Source organism: Aythya ferina (genome assembly GCF_964211825.1).
Source record: "Aythya ferina genome assembly, chromosome: 35".
Taxonomy (NCBI): Eukaryota; Metazoa; Chordata; class Aves; order Anseriformes; family Anatidae; genus Aythya; species Aythya ferina.
Window position 1 is genome coordinate 21974 of NC_140332.1, and position 18619 is coordinate 40592.

The 18619-nt window shown below is 69.8% G+C and overlaps 4 protein-coding genes across 7 annotated transcripts; 2 read left to right on the top strand and 2 right to left on the bottom strand.

The window, feature by feature from the left end:
- Window positions 1-197: 197 nt before the first annotated feature.
- On the bottom strand, window positions 198-1783 carry MED29 (mediator complex subunit 29; the record flags this gene model as incomplete). The annotated part of the gene is made up of 4 exons (XM_084502000.1): window positions 198-538; window positions 841-925; window positions 1162-1220; window positions 1571-1783. 4 exons carry the CDS (start codon window positions 1781-1783, stop codon window positions 302-304), a joined length of 594 nt encoding a protein of 197 aa, XP_084358126.1. The 3' UTR covers window positions 198-301.
- Window positions 1784-1827: 44 nt separating this feature from the next.
- PAF1 (PAF1 homolog, Paf1/RNA polymerase II complex component) lies at window positions 1828-5417 on the top strand. Its single transcript, XM_084501997.1, has 14 exons — window positions 1828-1938; window positions 2037-2066; window positions 2464-2556; window positions 2650-2771; window positions 2894-2960; window positions 3043-3144; window positions 3241-3346; window positions 3450-3518; window positions 3609-3712; window positions 3823-3939; window positions 4142-4270; window positions 4369-4474; window positions 4594-4681; window positions 4773-5417. The coding sequence occupies exons 1-14, from the start codon at window positions 1889-1891 to the stop codon at window positions 5231-5233; spliced, it is 1644 nt and encodes a 547-aa protein (XP_084358123.1). The 5' UTR covers window positions 1828-1888; the 3' UTR covers window positions 5234-5417.
- Window positions 5317-11849, bottom strand: SAMD4B (sterile alpha motif domain containing 4B). Of its 4 annotated transcripts, none has more exons than XM_084501993.1 (12): window positions 11830-11849; window positions 10970-11396; window positions 9729-10250; window positions 8847-9104; window positions 8440-8744; window positions 8085-8334; window positions 7922-8007; window positions 7698-7816; window positions 6996-7200; window positions 6448-6553; window positions 6266-6349; window positions 5317-6144 (listed from the first exon to the last, which is right to left on the bottom strand). In XM_084501993.1, the coding sequence occupies exons 2-12, from the start codon at window positions 11163-11165 to the stop codon at window positions 6116-6118; spliced, it is 2160 nt and encodes a 719-aa protein (XP_084358119.1). In that variant the 5' UTR covers window positions 11166-11396; window positions 11830-11849; the 3' UTR covers window positions 5317-6115. The 4 variants fall into 4 exon arrangements, with proteins under 4 accessions (XP_084358119.1, XP_084358120.1, XP_084358121.1 ...); XM_084501994.1 differs by lacking the exon at window positions 11830-11849 and having other exon boundaries at window positions 8440-8526; window positions 8635-8744; window positions 10970-11751; XM_084501996.1 differs by lacking the exons at window positions 6996-7200; window positions 11830-11849 and having other exon boundaries at window positions 5968-6144; window positions 8440-8526; window positions 8635-8744; window positions 10970-11750.
- Window positions 11850-12593: 744 nt separating this feature from the next.
- Window positions 12594-18307, top strand: LRFN1 (leucine rich repeat and fibronectin type III domain containing 1). Its single transcript, XM_084501905.1, has 4 exons — window positions 12594-12745; window positions 14237-14284; window positions 15022-16416; window positions 16827-18307. Exons 3-4 carry the CDS (start codon window positions 15086-15088, stop codon window positions 17407-17409), a joined length of 1914 nt encoding a protein of 637 aa, XP_084358031.1. The 5' UTR covers window positions 12594-12745; window positions 14237-14284; window positions 15022-15085; the 3' UTR covers window positions 17410-18307.
- The last annotated feature ends 312 nt before the right edge of the window (window positions 18308-18619 follow it).

Here is an 18619-nt window from a genome sequence, read left to right on the forward strand (position 1 = left end):
ACATACCGGTGACCCCCTCCCTTTTGCCTGCCCCCCCCCAATTTGCCTGCCCCCCCAAACCCAAGTGACCCCCCCACCTAGCCATGCCCCCCTGCCCTGTCTGCAACCCCACACCCACCAGTGACGCCCCCACATTTCCCCCCCCCCCCCTAAAAAAAAACCCTCATACATCCACCACCACACCTCCCGCATCCACCTTTATTCCTGCACACTGGGGGGGGGGGGAGGAGCTCCCTGACCCCTTCCCCCCCCGCATCCCGCTGCCCCCCCCCATCCCCTTTTTTCCACCCCCCCACCCTCTCTAGGGCCCCCCCGGGGGGGGCAGCTTGCCGGTGATCTTGTTGGCCCCCTCCAGCAGGGCGTTGTGGATGTCCTTGGCGCCGGCGATCTGCGCCTTGATGAGGGGCAGGTACTGGGTGTAGGGGAGGCTCTCGCCCCCCCCCGCCGCCCCCCCCTCACCCTTGGGTGCCGCCGGCACCAGGGCCGGGGCGTGCTTGGCGCTGTCAAAGCTCTGCGAGAGGCACTCGTGGGCCAGGCGCTGGGGGTGGGGGGGGAGAGGAGTTAAATGGGGGGCGGGAACCCGGGGGGGGGTCACCCCCAGGGACAAGGGGATGGGAGGGGGTGAAGTGGAGGGAGGGGGTGGAGGAGGGTAGGGGTTGGAGAAGGGGTGGGGGGGGAGGAGGGGGGGCACTGAGGAGGGGGGAATGTAAAGAGGGGGGGGTCCCCGAGGTTGGGGGGGGGGTGGAAGGGGGGGGTGTCCCCGTGAGGTAGGGGGGGTTTCTCCAAGTTGGGGGTGTCCACGAGGTCAGGGGGGGTGGCGGAAGGGGGGGGGACACTCACGAGGCAGAGCTCGAGCTGGTCGCACAGGGCGTAGAACTCCTCCAGGCTCTTGTCGAAGCGCTGCAGGGCCCCGTCCGCGCTCTTCCTGCAGCGGGGGGGGGGGGACGCGGTCATTGTCACCCCCCCGGTGCCCCCCCACCCCCCCTGGTGCCCCCCCCCGTCATCACCTGGGGGGCACTGGGAGGGCTGCGGTGGGAACTGGGAGGCGCTGGGACAGCGCAGGAGGGCACCGAGGGGCTCTGGGGGGGGGTTTTGGGGGGGGGGGGGGTTCGGGGTGGTGGTGGGGGCAATTTTAGGGGGTGTAAGCCCCCCCACACTCACTGCCCGTTGTCGATGTTGGAGTTCTGCACCAGGTTCTGCGCCGCCACCTTCATCAGCGTCTGGGGGGGGCAAAAAGGGGCTGGGGGGGGCAAAAAGGGCTCCTGGGGGGGGGGGGGAACCCCAGGACCCCCCCCCCACCACCCCCAGCCGGCACCGCCCCCCCCCCCCCCTCCAGGATCCCCGCTAAGCGCTGGCCACGCCCATTTCGGCGGGAGGTCACGCCCCTTTTCGGCCGCCAGGCCACGCCCTCCGCCTCAGCGAGGCCACGCCCCCTCCAGCCGCCAGGCCACGCCCTCTGGAGCCTGCAAGTCCCTCCCTCCCCACAGCCAGGCCCCGCCCGTTTCGGCTCCGGGCCCCGCCCCCTTTCGGCGGCAGACCACGCCCCCTCCCGGCGGCAGGCCCCGCCCACCTGCAGGCTCTCCTTCAGCTGGGGGATGAGCAGCCGGAAGCGCTGCACGGGGTCGAAGTCCTGCGCCTGCGCAGCCGCCACCTGCGCCGGTAACGGCGGCCCGGGCCCCGCCCCCTGCGCCGGCCCCGCCCCCGGCGCGAGCGGCGGCGCAGGCGCACTGGGAGGCCCCGGCCCGGGCCCCGGCGGCGGCGGCTGCTGCGGGGGAGCCGCCATGCTCCCGCCTCGCCTTCCGCTTCCTGCCGGGAAGTGACGTCACGGCGGGGGGGCCTTCCCGGCGCGGCTGCCCGCGGCGCTGCCTGCGCAGGGCCGAGCCCCGCCATGGCGCCCACCATCCAGACGCAGGCGCAGCGGGAGGAGCCGGGCCACAGGTACGGCGCCCCCCCGTGACGTCACGGCCGTGACGTCAGCGCCGTGACGTCACGGGGGACCCCGCCGTGACGTCACTCCCCCTCCCCCCCCCCCACAGGCCCAGCTCCCACCGGACGCTGCCGGAGAGGTGGGGGAGGGGCTCCGGGACCACGTGGGGGGGAGGGGGCGGGGCTACAGGGGAGGGGGCGGGGCCTGGGGGGCCGGGGTCTGGGGGGGGGAGGGGCACAGGGTCGGGGGGGGGGGCACGGAGGGGGGAGGGGGTCCCATAGAGTCTGGGGGCCCAAAAGTGGCCTGGGGGGGTCCTGAAGGGTCCTGGGGAGGTCGTGGGGTCCTTGGGAGGGTCCTGGTTGGGGGGGGGGAGCTGCGGTTGTGGGGGTGTTCTCAGGGTCCGGGGGGGGGTCATGGGGTCTGAGGGGGGTCTCAGGGTCCGGGGGGGGGATCCCCAGGGTGGGGGGGGGGTCTCAGGGTCCTGCGGGGGGGGGTCCGCAGGGTCGCGGCCCCCCCCCCGACCACGGTGCGCGCAGGTCGGGCGTGGTGTGCCGGGTGAAATACTGCAACAGCCTCCCCGACATCCCCTTCGACCCCAAGTTCATCACCTACCCCTTCGACCAGAACCGGTACGGACGGCTCGGGGGGGGACGAACAGCTCCGGGGGGGGGGGGGCACCGAAATACGAGGGGGGGGTCATTGTGTGTGTCCCCCCCCCCCAGGTTTGTGCAGTACAAGGCCACGTCGCTGGAGAAGCAGCACAAGCACGACCTGCTGACCGAGCCCGACCTGGGCGTCACCATCGACCTCATCAACCCCGACACCTACCGCATCGACCCCAGCGGTGAGCCTGGCTTCCACCCCAAAAAAAGGGTGTTTTTGTTTTTGTTTTTTCTTTTTTGGGGACACACACACACACGCGCGCGCGCACAATGACACCCCCCCCCCCGATTTGTCTCCGTTCAGTGCTCCTGGACCCAGCGGATGAGAAGCTGCTGGAGGAGGAGATCCAAGCGCCCACCAGCTCCAAGAGGTAATGGGGACCGTGGGGGGGGGGCACCCAAATATTTTGGGCTGGGGGGGGGGCTACGTCACCCCCTGTCCCACCCCCCCAGGTCACAGCAGCATGCCAAGGTGGTGCCATGGATGCGCAAGACCGAGTACATCTCCACCGAGTTCAACCGCTACGGCGTCTCCAACGAGAAGCCCGAGGTCAAGTGAGTCTGGGGGGGATCAGAAGGAGGGGGGGGCGCACCCCCTGCCCCTCCCTGTGACCCCCCCACGCTGCTGTGCCCCCCCCCCAAAAAAAAAAGGATCGGCGTCTCGGTGAAGCAGCAGTTCACGGAGGAGGAGATCTACAAGGACCGCGACAGCCAAATCGCCGCCATCGAGAAAACCTTCGAGGACGCCCAGAAAGCGGTGGGGAATTGGGGGCTGGGGGGCATGGGGGGGGGGGGGCACGTTGGGGACCCCCCCCGGTGTGGAATTTTTCGGGGCTGAGCCCCCCCCTCCCACTCCTCAGATCACGCAGCACTACAGCAAGCCCCGCGTCACCCCGGTGGAGGTGATGCCCGTGTTCCCCGACTTCAAGGTAGGGATTTATGGAGGGGAGGGGGAGAAAATTGAGGGGTGGGGGCAGCTTTATCACGCCGCCCCCCCCCTAAAAAAAAAAATAAAATAGATGTGGATCAACCCCTGCGCCCAAGTCATCTTCGACTCGGACCCGGCGCCCAAGGACACGAGCGGCCCCGCAGCGCTGGAGATGATGTCCCAGGCCATGATCAGGTTTGGGGGGGGGGCACAGCAAAGGGGGGGGGCACAGATCAAAGGGGGGGGGGCACGCACAGAGCCCCCCCCAACCCCCTCCAGCCCTGTTAACCCCTTGCTGCCCGCAGGGGGATGATGGACGAGGAGGGGAACCAGTTCGTGGCCTATTTCCTGCCGGTGGAGGAGACGCTGCGCAAGCGCAAGCGGGACCAGGAGGAGGAGATGGACTACGCCCCCGAGGATGTGTACGGGGGGGGGCGGCACAGGGCTGGGGGGGTCTTACAACACGGGGGGGGGGGGCCCTATAGAGCCCCCCCAAGGCTGTGACAGAAGCCAAGGGCGAGTTGTGGATTTCTGGGGAGGCAGAAACCAAATTTGGGGGCGGTTTGGTGGCGGGGAGGTGGGTTTGACACCCCCCCGCTTTATTTTTATTGCCCCCCCCCCCAGGTACGACTACAAGATCGCTCGGGAGTACAACTGGAACGTGAAGAACAAAGCCAGCAAGGGCTACGAGGAGAATTACTTCTTCATCTTCCGCGAGGGCGACGGCGTCTACTACAACGAGCTGGAGACCAGGTGGGGGTCCGGGGGGGGCCAGAAGGGGCCGGGACCCCCCCCCCGAAAAAAAAAAAAAAACAAGAGAGGGGTCCTGACCCCCCCCGGGCTCCTCTCAGGGTGCGGCTGAGCAAGAGGCGGGCGCGGGCGGGGGTGCAGTCGGGCACCAACGCGGTGCTGGTGGTGAAACACCGCGACATGAACGAGAAGGAGCTGGAGGCACAGGTGAGCCCCCCCCCCGTGCAAAACAGCTTTTTGGGGACTCCCCCTCGGCTTCTTGGGGCTCCCCCCGGCCTTTTGGGGGCCCCCCCCCGGGGGGAACTGAGCCCCCCCTGCCCCGGCAGGAGGCGCGGAGGGCGCAGCTGGAGAACCACGAGCCCGAGGAGGAGGAGGAGGAGGAGATGGAGGCTGAGAAGGAGGCGCCAGGCTCTGGTAAGTGTGTGGGGGGGGCTTTTTTTTTCGGGGAGGGGGGCCTCCCGCTACACCCCCCCTCCGATTTGTTCCCCCACACTTCCTTTTCCAGACGAGGAGCGGGAGAAGGGCAGCGAGAGCGAAGGGGCCGGGAGCGGCGAGGAGGAGGAGGAGGAGGCCGAAGGCTCCGGCGGGGGGGGCGGCGGCGGTGGCGGCAGCAGCAGCGAGCAGGGGGGGTCGGCGCGGAGCGAGGACGAGGCCGAAGAGGAGGAAGAGGAGGAGGAAGAGGAGGAGGAGGAAGGCTCCGGAGGGGGCGGGGGGGCAGCGCGGCGGGGGGGCAGCGCCGCCGCCCGCGCCGCCCGCGACCAGGAGGAGATCTTCGGCAGCGACGACGACGAGGAAGAGGAGGAGGAGGAAGAGGAGGAAGAAGAGGAGGAGGAGGAGGAAGAGTCGGAGGGGGGGGGCAGCGAGGGGGGGGCGCCCCCCCGCAGCCCCCGCCTCAGCCCCAGCGAGGCCTCGGAGGAGGAGGAGGAGGAGAGCGCGAGCGAGGCGTCCGACTCCTCCAGCGACTGAGTTTTTGGGGGGAAAAACGCCACTTTTGGGGGTGTTTTTTTATTTTGGGGGGGAAAAAAGCCCAAAAAAAGACCAGTTTGGGGTTTTTTTGTTGTTTTTTTTTTTTTTCTCTTTAATAACGTAGTCATGGTTACCAGCCATAGTCATAACAAAAGTTATTCATAATAAAATGTATCTAAAATAACGCTTCTATCTCCGGGGCCGCGGCGCTACGGGTACAAAGGGGGGGGGGCATGGGGCGGGGGGGGGGCTGTACCGACCGGGGGGGCCCCCCCCCCTTCCCGGGGCATCGCCGTGTACCTAAAGCCTGGGGGGGGGTCACCCCCGCGCCAATCCCCCCAAAAAACGGGCACCGAGGGGCTGTAACCCCCCCCCGAAAAAAAAAAAACAGACACGGGGGGGTTTTCCCCTCCCCAAAATGGGCACGGGGGGGGCGTGGTGATGTGGAGCCCCCCCCTTCAATGTGTCGTCCCCCCCCCAGCTTCATGGTTTGGTTTGCCGGGGGCAAATAATATTAATATTAGAATAATAATAATAATAAAGGAAGGAAGGAAAAAAAAAAAAAAAAGAAACCAAAAAAAACGGGGAATTATTAAAAAAAAAATTAAAGGAAACCCGGCCGGGAGAGCCCCCCCCCCTGCACGCAGCCCCTGTAGTGTTCACACACAGCCCCCCCCCGGCAAAGTCATCGCCCCCCCCCCCCGGGAGCCCCTCGGTTGCTTTATTTTTGGGGGGGGGGGGGGGGTTGCCCCTGATTTCCCCCCCACACTCATAAAGATGCACGGGGAAAGGTGGGGGGGGGCCGGGGGGGGTTGGGGGGGGCACAGTCACAGCGGGGGGGGCAAAGAGGGGCGCGGAGCCCCTGCGGAGGGGGGGGCAGCGTCAGATGGTCGAGGTCTTGTCTGTGCCGTCTGCGGGGGGCAAACGGGGGGGGGGGGGGGGTCAGGAGGGGAAGGAGGCTCTTCCCCCCCCTCCCTAGAAGCCCCCCCCCACCTAAAAAAGTATTAAACCCGTGCCCCCCCCCGGGCTCACCCCCCAGCGCGTGCTCCGTCATGCTCAGGCACAGCGACTCCAGCGTGGGGTTGATCTCCAGGTCGGTGCCGGGGAGGGGGCACTCTGCGAGGGAGGGGGGAGGGCAGAAAAAATTTTAAAAAAGGCTTTTAGGGTTAGGAGGGGCTCAGGGCTTTCTTTTTTTGCCCCCCCCCCGGACTTACCCTGGGGGAAGGCGAGCAGGGCCTGGGGCGAGGGGTGGACGGGCAGCGAGTGGGTGCGCTGCACCGCGCTGCGCCCTGCGGCCCCCCCGCTGCCGAACCACAGGCTCTGGGGGGGGGAGAAATACTTTATTGGGGGGGGGCGACGGGGGGGAGGAGGACCCCCTCCCGGCCCAAAAAGCCCCCCCAAAAAGAGCCGAAGAGCCCAGCGCCCTGAGCACCCCCCACCTTGTCCCTCAGTGCCCCCCCCCGCTCCCTGAGTGGCCCCCCCCCAAAAAAATGAACCCCAAATTTCCCCAGGACACCCCCGCCATCCCTCAGTGCCCCCTCCTCCCGCCAGGACCCCCCCCACCCTCCCCCCCCATTAAAACCCTCCCCAGATCCCCCCCAAATCGCCCCAACATTGGAGCCCCCCCACCATCGCCCCCCCAAAAAATTACCCCAATATCAGACCCCCCCCCATCACCCCCCCACCCTCTAACCCCCCCCAAACGCCCTCCACCACCCCCCCTCCCCCCCCCCAAAAAAATCTGCCCCCCTCCCCCACCCACCTGGCGGCCCTGGGCGCCGAGGGGAGGGGGGGGGCCGCCGAGGGGGGGTCGCGGGGCCGGGCCCCCCCCCGCAGGGCCCAGCAGCCCCAGGCGGGTGGGGGGCAGCGCGCGGGGGGGCAACGCGAAGGGGCGCTGCCCCCGCCGCCCCCCCGCCCCCCCCCCCACAGAGCCAGCTATGGGGAGCGAGTTGGAGCCGAAGGCCCAGCTGGGGGGGGGCAAATAAAAAATAAAAGGGGGGGGTGAGGACAGCACCCCAAAATCCCCCCCCCCGTACACAAAGCGTTCTGGGGGGTGGCCCAGGGTGGAAATGGGGAGGGGGAAGGGGGAGGAGGGGGGCAGGGAAATGGACGGAGGGCTCCCCCCCCCCAAAAAAAAAAAAAATGGGGGGGGGGGAAGGCAAGGGGGGTCCCTGGGGGGATGGGGGGCATGGGAGGGGGGGGCAGGTTCAAGGGGGAGGGTCCCAGGCTTTGGGTGGGGGTCCCAGGCTTTGGGGGGGGGCCCAGGACCAGGGGGGGTTCCAGGCTTCGGGGGGGGGGCACCTAGGGGCAAATCCAGCCCTGAGGGTTCCCGAGGAGGGCAAACGCAGCACCAAGGGGGACAAATTGGGGTACGGGGGAGGGGATAAATGAGGCCGGAGGGATCAAAGGCTGCCCCCACCCCAACCTGGGGGGTCCCCGTGTGCCCCCCCCCGCGCCCACCTACCCTTTGGGGGGGCGGTAGCCCGGGCCCTCGAGCGGCACCTTCTTGGGGAAGGCGCGGAGCAGCTTCAGGACCTGCTGCTTCCAGGAGAGGAGCCTCTTCTTCTGCGTCTCCGTGAACGCCTGGGGAGGGGGGGAACAGCGTTTTTTGGGGCCCCCACCCCCCCCAAAAAAAAATAAAAAAAGAAATCGAATCAATTCTTAGCCCCCCCCCCTTCCCCTTATTACCTCGTGGCTCAGGCACTTCTCGAGGAGCTGGAGGTAACTGGTGATGTTCTCCTCGTCCGGCCGCGACACCAGCAGCTGGGTGCACACTTTGGGGGGGGTCAGGGCACCGTGGGGGCCCCCCCCAAAAAAAAAACCACCCACATGGCCCCCCCCACAGCCTTACCTTTGCCCATCACCCGGGTGAATTGCCCCGGGATGTCCCCGTCGGGAACCGGGGCCGCGGGGGCCTCGGGGTCAGCGGCCGGGTGGGGGGCAAAGGCGTCGGCGGCCCCCGGGGGGGCGGCAGCGGCGTCGGGGGGGGCGCCGGTGTTGGCGGGGGGGGCCGGGGGGGGCCGGAAAGCCTTGATGGGCGTCACCATGATCTGCTGCAGCTCCTGCAGCGCCGTCCACAGGTTGCCCCCCTCCAGGATGTCCTGCGGAGTGGGGGGGGGGGGAGGCACAAAAGGATCGGGGGGGTCAGGGCTGCCCCCCCCCCAACCCTGGGGGCAGCAGGGAGGGGGGTAGGGGCCCCCCCGCACCTTCTCAAGCGCCTTGAGGACGCTCTGGCGCTCCCGCAGCTTCTGGATGCTGAGGGCGATCTTGTGCCGCGCGCCCTTGGTGACGTTCTTGGGGGGGGGGGACACAAAAAAGGGACAGGTAAGGGCCGTCCCCAGCCTGTTTTTGCTGGGGTTTTTTATTATTTTTTTTGAGGGGGGGGGGGGGGCGCCGCTCACCTGCGACTCGAGGTGGTGCTCGGTCAGCGTCATCATCTCCTCGTAGGTCATCTGCGAGAAGAGCGCCGCGTACTTGTGCAGCCGCAGGCTCTTCAGCCACGAGGGGACATCTAGGAGAAGGGGGGGGGGCAGCCAGCAAGGTGACGCCTCGCTGGCCCCCCCCCAAAACCTCCCAGGCCCCTCCAGGACCCCTCCTCCCCCCCAAAAAAAACCTTTCATGCCGCTGCCGTCCTCCTGGAAGGTGTTGCGGCCGCCGGGGGGCTCCTCGGTCTGCTCGCTGCCCGACGAGGCCACGCTGCTCTGCGGCGACAGGGGGGCGTGCTCGCCGAAGGGGGGGCGAGGAGGAGGGGGGGGGCCCCCCGGCTCCTCGCCCCCCCCCCCCGGCCACTCGCCGCCCCCTCCCTGGGGGCTGCCGGGCACCAGCGACAGGGAGCGCTTCAGAGGGCTGGGGTGCAGCTGGCAGGGCAGCGCTGCGGGGAGGAGGGGGGGAAAAGTGGGGGCCAGCCCCATTTTCCAGCCCCCCCCACACCTCCTGCTCCCCCCCCAACCTGCTGTGTCCCCACCCACAACCTCTTGTTCCCCCCCCAACCTCCTGCGCCCCCTCCTTGTCCCCGCGCGTCCCCATTTTGGCCCCCCAGTGCCACCCCCACTCCCTATCACCCCCCCCCCAATTCATCCCCACTCCCCAAGACACACAAGTGACCCCCCCAACCCTCAGACATCCCCTCTGCCCCCCCCACATCCCTTCTGCCCCCCCACACCCCCTCTGACGCCCCCCCAGCCCCTCAGACCCCCCAACAGCCCCCCACATCCCCCCCTTTTTTCCCTGCCCCCCAGCCCTTCAGACAACCCCTCTGACCCCCCCACACCCCCCTTGACCCCCCCACAATCCCACTCATCCCCCCCACCCCCTCTGACCCCCCATACCCCTTCTGACACCCCCCCAGCCCCTCTGCCCCCCCACACCCCCTCCGACCTCCCCCATACCCCTCTGACCCCCCGCAGCCCCTCTGAGCCCCCCATCCCCCTCCAACACACCCCCACCCCCTCAGCCCCCCCCTTTTCCCCCTGCCCCCCCCCCTCCCTCCACTCACCCGCGCCCCCCAGCCCATTCCCACCACTGCCGGCGGTGGGGGGGGGGTGGAACGGGGGGTGCCCGTTCTCCCGGGGGGCCGCCTCAGGCCACGGGGGCCCGATTTCGGGGGGCCCGTGCTCGGGCCAGTCGTGGGGGGCGCGCCGGGGGGGCGGCGGGGGTGGGGGCGGCGGCGGGGGGGGGGGCGGGGGGGGGGCGGGAGGCGCAGCGGCGGCGGCGGCATCAGGGCGCAGGGGGGGCGCGGGGGGGGCGCCGGCCAAACGCTCCTCCAGGTGGCCCAGCCACAGGGCCAGGGCGCTGCGGTCGTCCAGGGTGGTGGCGGGGTGGATGAGGGCGTAGGAGAGGAGCTGGCGGCTCTCCTCCACGCAGCGGTTGCTCTCGATGGCGTAGGCCAGCACCTTCTGCAGCCTCTTCATGTACTCGGCCTTGGCGGCGGCGTTGCCCGGCTGCAGGAGGGGGAGGTGGGCCAGCAGCAGGGCCACCGCCGCCTCCGCCGGCTCCTGGGGCCACTGGCTGATGGCGGCTGGCGGGGGGAGAGGGGAGAAAAGGGTGAAAAGCTGGGGGGAGGCGGCGAGGGGAGGGGGAGAAAGGGGTGGGAGGGGCGGTGGGGTGCGGCAGAAGGGGCTGGGGGAGGTGGGAGGGGAGGAGGGGGGGAAATGGGGGTAGAATTGGGGGGAGAAGGTGGGCAAAAAGTGGCGGGGGGGGGCTGGGGGTGGTTGGAGGGGGGTTGGGGAGCACAGCAAGGAGGAGGGGTTGGGGAACGGAGGTAAAATCCTAAATCCTAAGGGACCCTAAAAGGGACCCTAAAAGGGACCCTAAAAGGGACCCTAAAAGGGACCCTAAAAGGGACCCTAAAAGGGACCCTAAAAGGGACCCTAAAAGGGACCCTAAAAGGGAAAGAAACCTTAAAAGAAATCCTAAAAACCACGGGGAGCCCCCTTGGAGGGCCTTGGACATGAAGCACAGCCCCGAAGCCGTGCCCGAGCCCCATGGGGGTAACCGGGGGCCGGTTTGAGGGGTGCAGGGACCCAAAGTGGGGAGAAACGATTAGGAAACGGGGTTAAAACTGGGGTGAAAAGCTCCCCAAAAAGCAGCAGGGGGGAACTGGGGCTGGTCGGAGGGGAGCGGGGGCCTGTTGGGGGCAGAAAGCATCCAGGAAAGGGGCAAAAATCACGGCGCAAACTAATTCCGGTGCAAATTAGGGTGCAAATTAATTCCGGCGCACATGACGGGGCCGCTCACCGGCACTGTTGGCCTCGGCCTCGAGGAGGTGGATGTCGGCGCAGTCGGCCAGCGAGTGCTCGAGGCAGAGCTGCAGGAAGCGCGCCTGGGTGCGGGTGACGCGCTTGAGCAGCGAGAGCAGCGCCACGGTCTGCTCGCACTCGTTCCAAGCCTTGAACCAGCCGGCCACGATCCCCACCTGGTCCCGGAACATCATGGCTGGAGCCACCGGGATGGGGGGGAGGGGGGCGAGGCGGAACCGGCCGGGCCCCCCCTCCTTCACATGGCGCCGCGGGACGGCCCCGGGAAAAGCTCGGAAGCCCCCGGGGCCGGGGAGGGCATCGGGTGGGGGGGGGTTGGGGTGGGGGGGGGGGGTTGTGGGGGTGCCGAACGGCTGCGGCCGGGTCCCGGCGGCGTCGCCGTGAAGCCGCGAGAGCCCCGGAGGTGCCTGCGGAGAGAGGAAAGAGCGGCGGTTACCGGGGGGAGGACGGATGAGGGGGGTGGGAGAGGGGGGGGCACCGGGAATGGGGATGGGGACCCCCAAATGGGGAGCGGGACCCCCCCCCCCGTGGGGAACGGGGACCCCGATCCCGGTGTGAACGGGGTCCGGGGACCGCCCCCGGTGACCACGGGGACCCCCGGGCCCAGGAATCGAGAGCCGGGCCCCCCCCGTTGGGCCCGGGCCCCCCCCCCTCGGTGAGCACGGGAACGCCCCCCGGTGGGAACGGGGAGCGGGACCCCCCCCACAATCGGCGGGGGGCGGTCGAGAGCCGCGGGGGTCGCCCCGGGGGCCGCGGGGAGGGGCCCGGGGCCGTGGGAGGGGCGCGGGGCCGGGGCGCGGGGCCTAGGCCCGGGCCCGCCCTCACCGGGCCCGCACTCACCGCCGCCGCCGTCGCCGCCGCGTCAACGTCAGCACGCACGCTGCGTCACCACGTCGTCCCCCCCACACACCCCTCCGCGCACGCGCCCCCCCTCCTTCTCCGGCATCACCCAATGGGAAGCGGTCGCCGCCTCGCCGCCCCGCCCCCGGCTTCCCGATTGGGCGGCGGGGCTGCCAATAAGGAAGGGGGCGGGGTTTAGCGGGGAGAGGCCACGCCCCCGGTCGGGTTAGCCGTGAGTGGTGCGAGGGGGGCGGAGTCTGTGAGGGGGCGTGGTCAGAGCGCGCGTGGTGGGCGTGGCTTGAGAGGGCGGGGCGGGGCCGGGCGGGAGGCGGGCGCGGCGGGGCCGGGCGGGGGCGTGGCCTCGTGGGGGCGGGCGTGGCCTCGCGGGGTGGGCGTGTCCAGGAGGGGGCGGAGCTCCGCAAGGGGGCGGAGCCTGGGGCCGGAGCGGAGCCGTCGCCCCGGTGCCGGTGTCCCCGCGCCCCCCCCCCCTCCTCTTCCCCCCCCCTCCCGGTTCCCTCCGGCCCCCTCCCAGCCCCCGGCTCCGCTGCACGGGAACGGCCCCGCCCCGGCTGCGGCTCCGGGCACCGCCGAGACCCCCCCGGTACCGGCATCGCCCCCCCAGTACCGGCATCGCCCCCCCAGCACCGGCATCGCCCCCCCCCAAACCGCTACCGGCACCCCCCCTCCGGTACCGGCCCCCTCCTCGACACCAGCACCCTCCCCCAGTACCGGATCCCCCCCCCGGTACCGGATCCCCCCCGCCCCCCCGGTACCGGATCCCTCCTCCCGGTACCGGAACCCCCCCCGGTGCCGCCCATGGGCCCCCGGTGGGGCGAGGCCTGAGCGGTTCCCGGTCCCCCCCCCCCCCCTCCCCGGGAGCCGCGATGGGAGCGGCCGTGGGCTGAGCCCCCTGCAGGTACTGGGGGGGGCACCGGGAGGGGGGCGGCGGGGGGGGGGAAGAGGGGTGGCGGGGGGGGGATGGGCGGGACTGGGCCGGGCTGGGTGGGACTGGGGTGTGCTGGGATGTACTGGGATGTGCCGGGCCTCAGTGGGCCTTACTGGGATGTGCTGGGCCTTGCTGGGCCTTGCTGGGATGTACTGGGCCATATTGGGCTGTGCTGGGCCTTGCTGGGATGTACTGGGCTGTACTGGGCCTTACTGGGCCTTGCTGGGATGTACTGGGCTGTGCTGGGCCTTGCTGGGATGTACTGGGCTATGCTGGGCTATGCTGGGCTTTGCTGGGATGTACTGGGCTGTGCTGGGCCGTACTGGGATGTAATGGGCTGTGCTAGGCTTTGCTGGGATGTACTGGGCTGTGCTGGGCCTTACTGGGATGTACTGGGCTGTGCTGGGATGTACTGGGCTATGCTGGGCTTTACTGGGCTATACTGGGCCTTGCTGGGCTGTGGTAGGCTTTGCTAGGCTCTGCTGGGATATACCGGGCTGTACTGGGCACTGCTGGGCCTTACTGGGCTGTACTGAGCCTTACCGGGCTATACAGGACCTTACTGGGCCTAACTGGGCTGTCCTGGGTGTTGCTGGGCTGTGCTGAGCTTTATTGGGCTGTGCTGGGCTATACTGGGCCCTACTGGGCTGTACTGAGTCTTACAGGGCTCTGCTGGGCTGTACTGGGCCTTGCTGAGCTATTCTGGGCCTTACTGGGCTGCACTGGGCCTTACTGGGTGGTACTGGACTGTGTTGGGCTGTGCTGGGCCCTGTGGGGTTATACTGAGCCTTACTGGGCCATGCTGGGCTCTGTTGGGCCTTACTGGGTGGTACTGGGATGTACTGGGCTGTTCTGGACCTTACTGGGTGGTACCAGGTTGGACTGGGATGCATTGAGCTTTACTGGGTTTTACAGGTCTATACTGGGTTGTGCTGGACCTTACTGGGCTGTACTGGCTTGTCCTGGGCTGAGGCTGTGCCGAGCCTTACTGGGTTGTACTGGGCCATACCAGACTGTGCTGGCCCGTACTGGGTCATGCTGGGCTGTGCTGGCCCACACTGGAACGTATTGGGTTGTACTGGGCTTTACTGGGCTTATACTGGGGCAGTTTATATTTGCGTGTGCTGGTCCGTCCTGGCCCCTTCTGGTTTGTACTGGGCTGTACTGGGCCATTCTGCACTATACTGGTTTGTGCTGGATCATACTGGCCTATACTGGCTTATATTGGGTTGTGCTTGTGGTGACTCTTACTGGGCCATACTGGGCTGGGCTCTACTGGGCCACACTGGAATGTACCGGGCGTTGCTGAACTGCACTGGTTTGTACTGGGCTGTGCTGGGCCATACGGGGCGCTATTCCAGGCCTTACTGGGATATACTGGGGTGTACAGAGCTGTGTTGGGCTGGACTGGTGCGTACTGGTGCGTACTGGTCCGTACTGGCCCATCCCCTGTCCCTACAGGCCCCGCCACGAGCCCCAGACGGGACCGAGATGGAGCTGTGAGAGGAGGTAACGGGGCTGTGGAGGGGGGCGCACGGGGGGCAGTGGGGTCACACAGGGGGCAATGGGGTCACGCATGGGGTCACACACGGGATCGGGGGGTCGCACACGGGATCCCGGGGTCATAGATGGGGTCACGCACGGGATCACAGCCCAGGACTGCACACGGGATCCCGGCGTTGTGCATGGGGTCACGTATGGGGTCAGGGGATCACACGGGATCAGGGGATCGCGCACAGGATCCCACAGGATCGTGGGGTTGCACGTGGGATCAGGGGATCACACGGGATCAGGGGGATCACACACGGGATCTCAGGATTGTGGGGCTGCACGTGGGATCAGGGGATCACAGAGGGGATCGGGGGATAATAGGAACACACAGGATCATGGGGTTGCACGTGTGGGATCAGGGGATCACACACGGGATCTCACAGGATCGTGGGCAGCACATGGGATCGGGGGATAACATAGGAACAAACGGGATCACGGGGTTGCACGTGTGGGATCAGGGGATCACACGGGATCGGGGGATCACACAGGGGATCACACGGGACCACGGGGTTGCATATGGGATTGGGGGCTCGCACATGGCATCAGGGGATCGCACAGGATCAGGGAATCAAACACGGGATCAGGGGGTCGCGCACGGGATCGGGGGCTCACACGGGATTAGGGGCTCGCCCTGCGGCCCGATCCTGCCCCCCCGGCCCCATCCTGACCCTCCCGCCCCCCCCTCCGCCCCGCAGGCTCCGCCGCCCGCCCCCCGTCCGCCGCCCCCCGTCCCCGTCCCCCCGGCGCCGCCGGCGGAGGATGGCGAAGCTGCTGGTGCCGCTGGTGGTGCTGGGGGCGGTGGCGGGGGCCCAGCGCTGCCCCCCCCGCTGCCTGTGCCCGGCGGCCGCCCCCAGCCCCACGCTGCTGTGCGCCCGCACGGGGCTGCTGGCGGTGCCCCCCAGCCTGGACCGCGGGGCGGTGGAGCTGCGGCTGGCCGACAACTTCATCGGGGCCGTGGGGCGCGCCGACTTCGCCAACATGAGCAGCCTGGTGCACCTCACCCTGTCCCGCAACGGGCTGCGGCGCCTGGCCCCCGGCGCCTTCGCCGACCTGCGCGCCCTGCGCGCCCTGCACCTGGACGGCAACCGGCTGCCGGCGCTGAGCGGGGCGCAGCTGCGGGGCCTGGCCAGCCTGCGGCACCTCATCCTGGCCAACAACCAGCTGGCCGCCATCGAGCCCGCCGCCTTCGCCGCCTTCGCCGCCACCGTGGAGGACCTGGACCTGTCGCACAACAACCTGCCGGCGCTGCCCTGGGAGGCGGTGGCCGGCATGGCCAGCCTGGCCACGCTGACGCTCGACCACAACCTGCTGGAGCGCGTCCCCGCCGGCGCCCTGGCCGGCTTGCCGCGCTTGGCCCGCCTGGACCTGACGGCCAACCGGCTGCGGGCGCTGCCGCCGGTGCCGGGCCCGCCGGGCCCCAGCTTGGCGGCGGGCGGCAACCCGCTGCACTGCAACTGCGAGCTGCTGTGGCTGCGGCGCCTGGCGCGGCCGGACGGGCTGGAGAGCTGCGCCTCGCCGCCGCCGCTCGCCGGCCGCCTGCTCTGGGCCGTGCCGGAGGAAGAGCTGGCGTGCCGAGCCCCCGCCATCGCCGGGGCGGCCGCCAGCCCGGCCGCCGTGCTGGAGGGGCAGCCGCTGCGCCTGGGCTGCGCCGCCGCCGGGGACCCGCCGCCGGCGCTGCACTGGCTGGGCCCCGACGGGCGGCTGGTGCAGAACGGCTCGCGGCGGGCGCTGGGGGCCGACGGCTCGCTGCAGCTGCGGGTGGCCACGCTGCGGGACCACGGCGCCTTCACCTGCGTGGCTTCCAACGCCGCCGGCGAGGCGGCCGCCCGCGTGCAGGTGGCCGTGCTGCCGCTGCCCGTGCCCCGGCGGGACGGGGAGGGCGAGGGCGAGGCGCAGCCCGGCCCCGAGCCCTCGGACATGGCCCGCGCCGGGGGCAACGAGTCGCGGCCGGCGGGCGAGCGGCGCATCGTGGCGGCCGAGCTGACGGCCTCCTCGGCGCGCATCCGCTGGCTGCCGCAGCGCCACGTGCCGGGGCTCCGCATGTTCCAGATCCAGTACAACAGCTCCCTCGACGACTCCCTCGTCTACAGGTGGGGGCCGCCGGGCGTTACGCGGGGCTGCTGGGCCCGGGGGGGGGGGCTGCGGGGCGTGGGGTCTGAGGGTGTTTGGCAGCGTTTCATTTGGCAGCAGGCAGCGTCGCACGGGGCCGTGGGGTGTTGCACGGGGGTGCACGAGGCCGTGGGGCGTTCTGTGGCGTCACACAAGGCTGGGGGGCTTTGCACAGGACCGCGGGGCATCGCACGGGGTTGTGTGGGACATGGAGATGTTGCAGGGCGTTGCTCAGGGGTGCACAGGACCCTGTGGTGTTGCAGGGCATCGCCCAGCACCGCGCACATCCACAGGGCGCTGCACCAGACCGCAGGGGCGCGCAGGGGTGCGATGGGGACCCCCCCCCCACACTCCCCAAACCCACCCAAGTCCCCCCCCCCACACCCCGCAGGCTGCTGCCGCCCTCCAGCCGGAGCTTCGTGCTGCGGGACCTGGCGGCGGGGCGCGAGTACGACCTCTGCGTCTCGGCGCTCTACGCCGAAGGCTCGGCCTCGCCGCCCGCCACCCGCGCCCTGGGCTGCGTCCGCTTTGCCACGGCCGGGGGGAGCCCTGGCTGTGCCGCCCCCCGGCCCCATTTCCTGGGGGGCACCGTCATCATCGTCATCGGCGCCGCCATCGCCGCCTCCGTCCTCGTCTTCATCCTCATCCTCACCGCCCGCTACAAGGCCGCCCGCCGTCTGCCCGCCGCCAACGTCGCCAGCGTCTGCTCCCAGACCAACGGCACCCACAGAGCCCCCGAGCCGGAACCGCCGCCCCCGCCGCTGCCCCCGCCGTCGGCCCCCCCGGCACCTCCGGTACTGGCACCCTTGGGTGCTCCCGGGGGTGCCCGGGGGCTTTTTCCCAGCCACAGCTACCCGCGGCGCGCCCGGACTCGGCGGCACGGCTCCCTGCCCCGCCTCGACGCGCCCGACGCCCTCCCCACCCTGCGCCCGTCCTTCGGCAGCACCCACTGGATGCTGGAGAGCACCGTCTAAAAGGGGGGTGGCTGGGGAGGGGGGGGGCAGCACCCTAGGGTGCTCGAATGCAACCCCGAGGGCTCCCAGGCACCCTTGGGTGCCCAACCGGGTGCTTGAATGTGGCGCCCGGGGTGCTCCTGAGCACCCTTGGGTGCCCCCTGGGTGCTTGGACGCAGCCCCAGGTGCTGCCGAGCACCCTTGGGTGCCAGCACACGGCCCCCCCCCCCCAACCTGTCCCCACCCCGGGAGCCCGAACACAGCCGGCGGTGCCCGCACCCCCCCTTGGGTGCCTCCCTGCAGCCCCCCAGCACCCTTGGGTGCTGCTCTGGGGAGGGGGGGGAGGTGGGCAGAGGGCCCCCACCTGCATCCGTGGGCCTCCCACACGCTCCCCTCATTGGTGTCCTTGTGCCCCCCCCTTTCCTCACCGCCCCCCCCCCCCCCGGGGTTGGGGGCACCCGTATGCAACCCGGCGCCCACGCGAGTGCGCCCTGCCCCCCCCCCACCTTTACACCCCCCTCCCCAAATCCCATCCGTGTCCCGTCCCCACCCCCCCACCCCCCGCGGTGCCTTTGGCCGGGCGGCGGCGGCGGGGGGGCCCCGCACACGCCACTGACATGTCTGCACAGATGACACGAGACCCGCAGCCCCCCCCCCTTTCTATCTGGCTGGTCTGGATAAACCCGCGGGGGTCGGGCCCCCCCCGCAAATACCCCCCCCCCTCAGCCCTATTTACCCCCCCCCCCCAAAAAAAAAGCCCCTTCAATTTGCCCCACCCAGACCCTATTTGTCCCCCCCAACCCCCCCCACCAGCCGCCCCCCTCCCCCTCCCCCCGGGCCCCCCCCCCGGCCCGCCGCAGTGTTTAACACAAGTTTTTACATTAAAAACCTGTGCCCCCCCCGCCCGGGGCCATTAAAACCTTTTGTGTGCGAAGCGGGAGCCGCTCTTCTGTGGGGGGGGGGGGCGGGTACGAGGTGCTAAAAAATGCCCCCCCCTCACCCAGCTGGGGTGGATTCGGGGACATTTGGGGACATTTTGGGAACATTTTGGGGTGTGGGGACACCTGGGGCCTGACCTGGCCTTGTGCAACCCCCTCCCTGTGCGTCAGCAGCCCCAAGGGCCCGGCCTTGTGTGTGCCCCCCCCCAGGTCCCCATGGCTGGGAAGGGCCCAGCTGGACCCAGTGAGGGGGGGGGACACAAAACCTGTCGGAAAGGGGGGGGGGACACCTG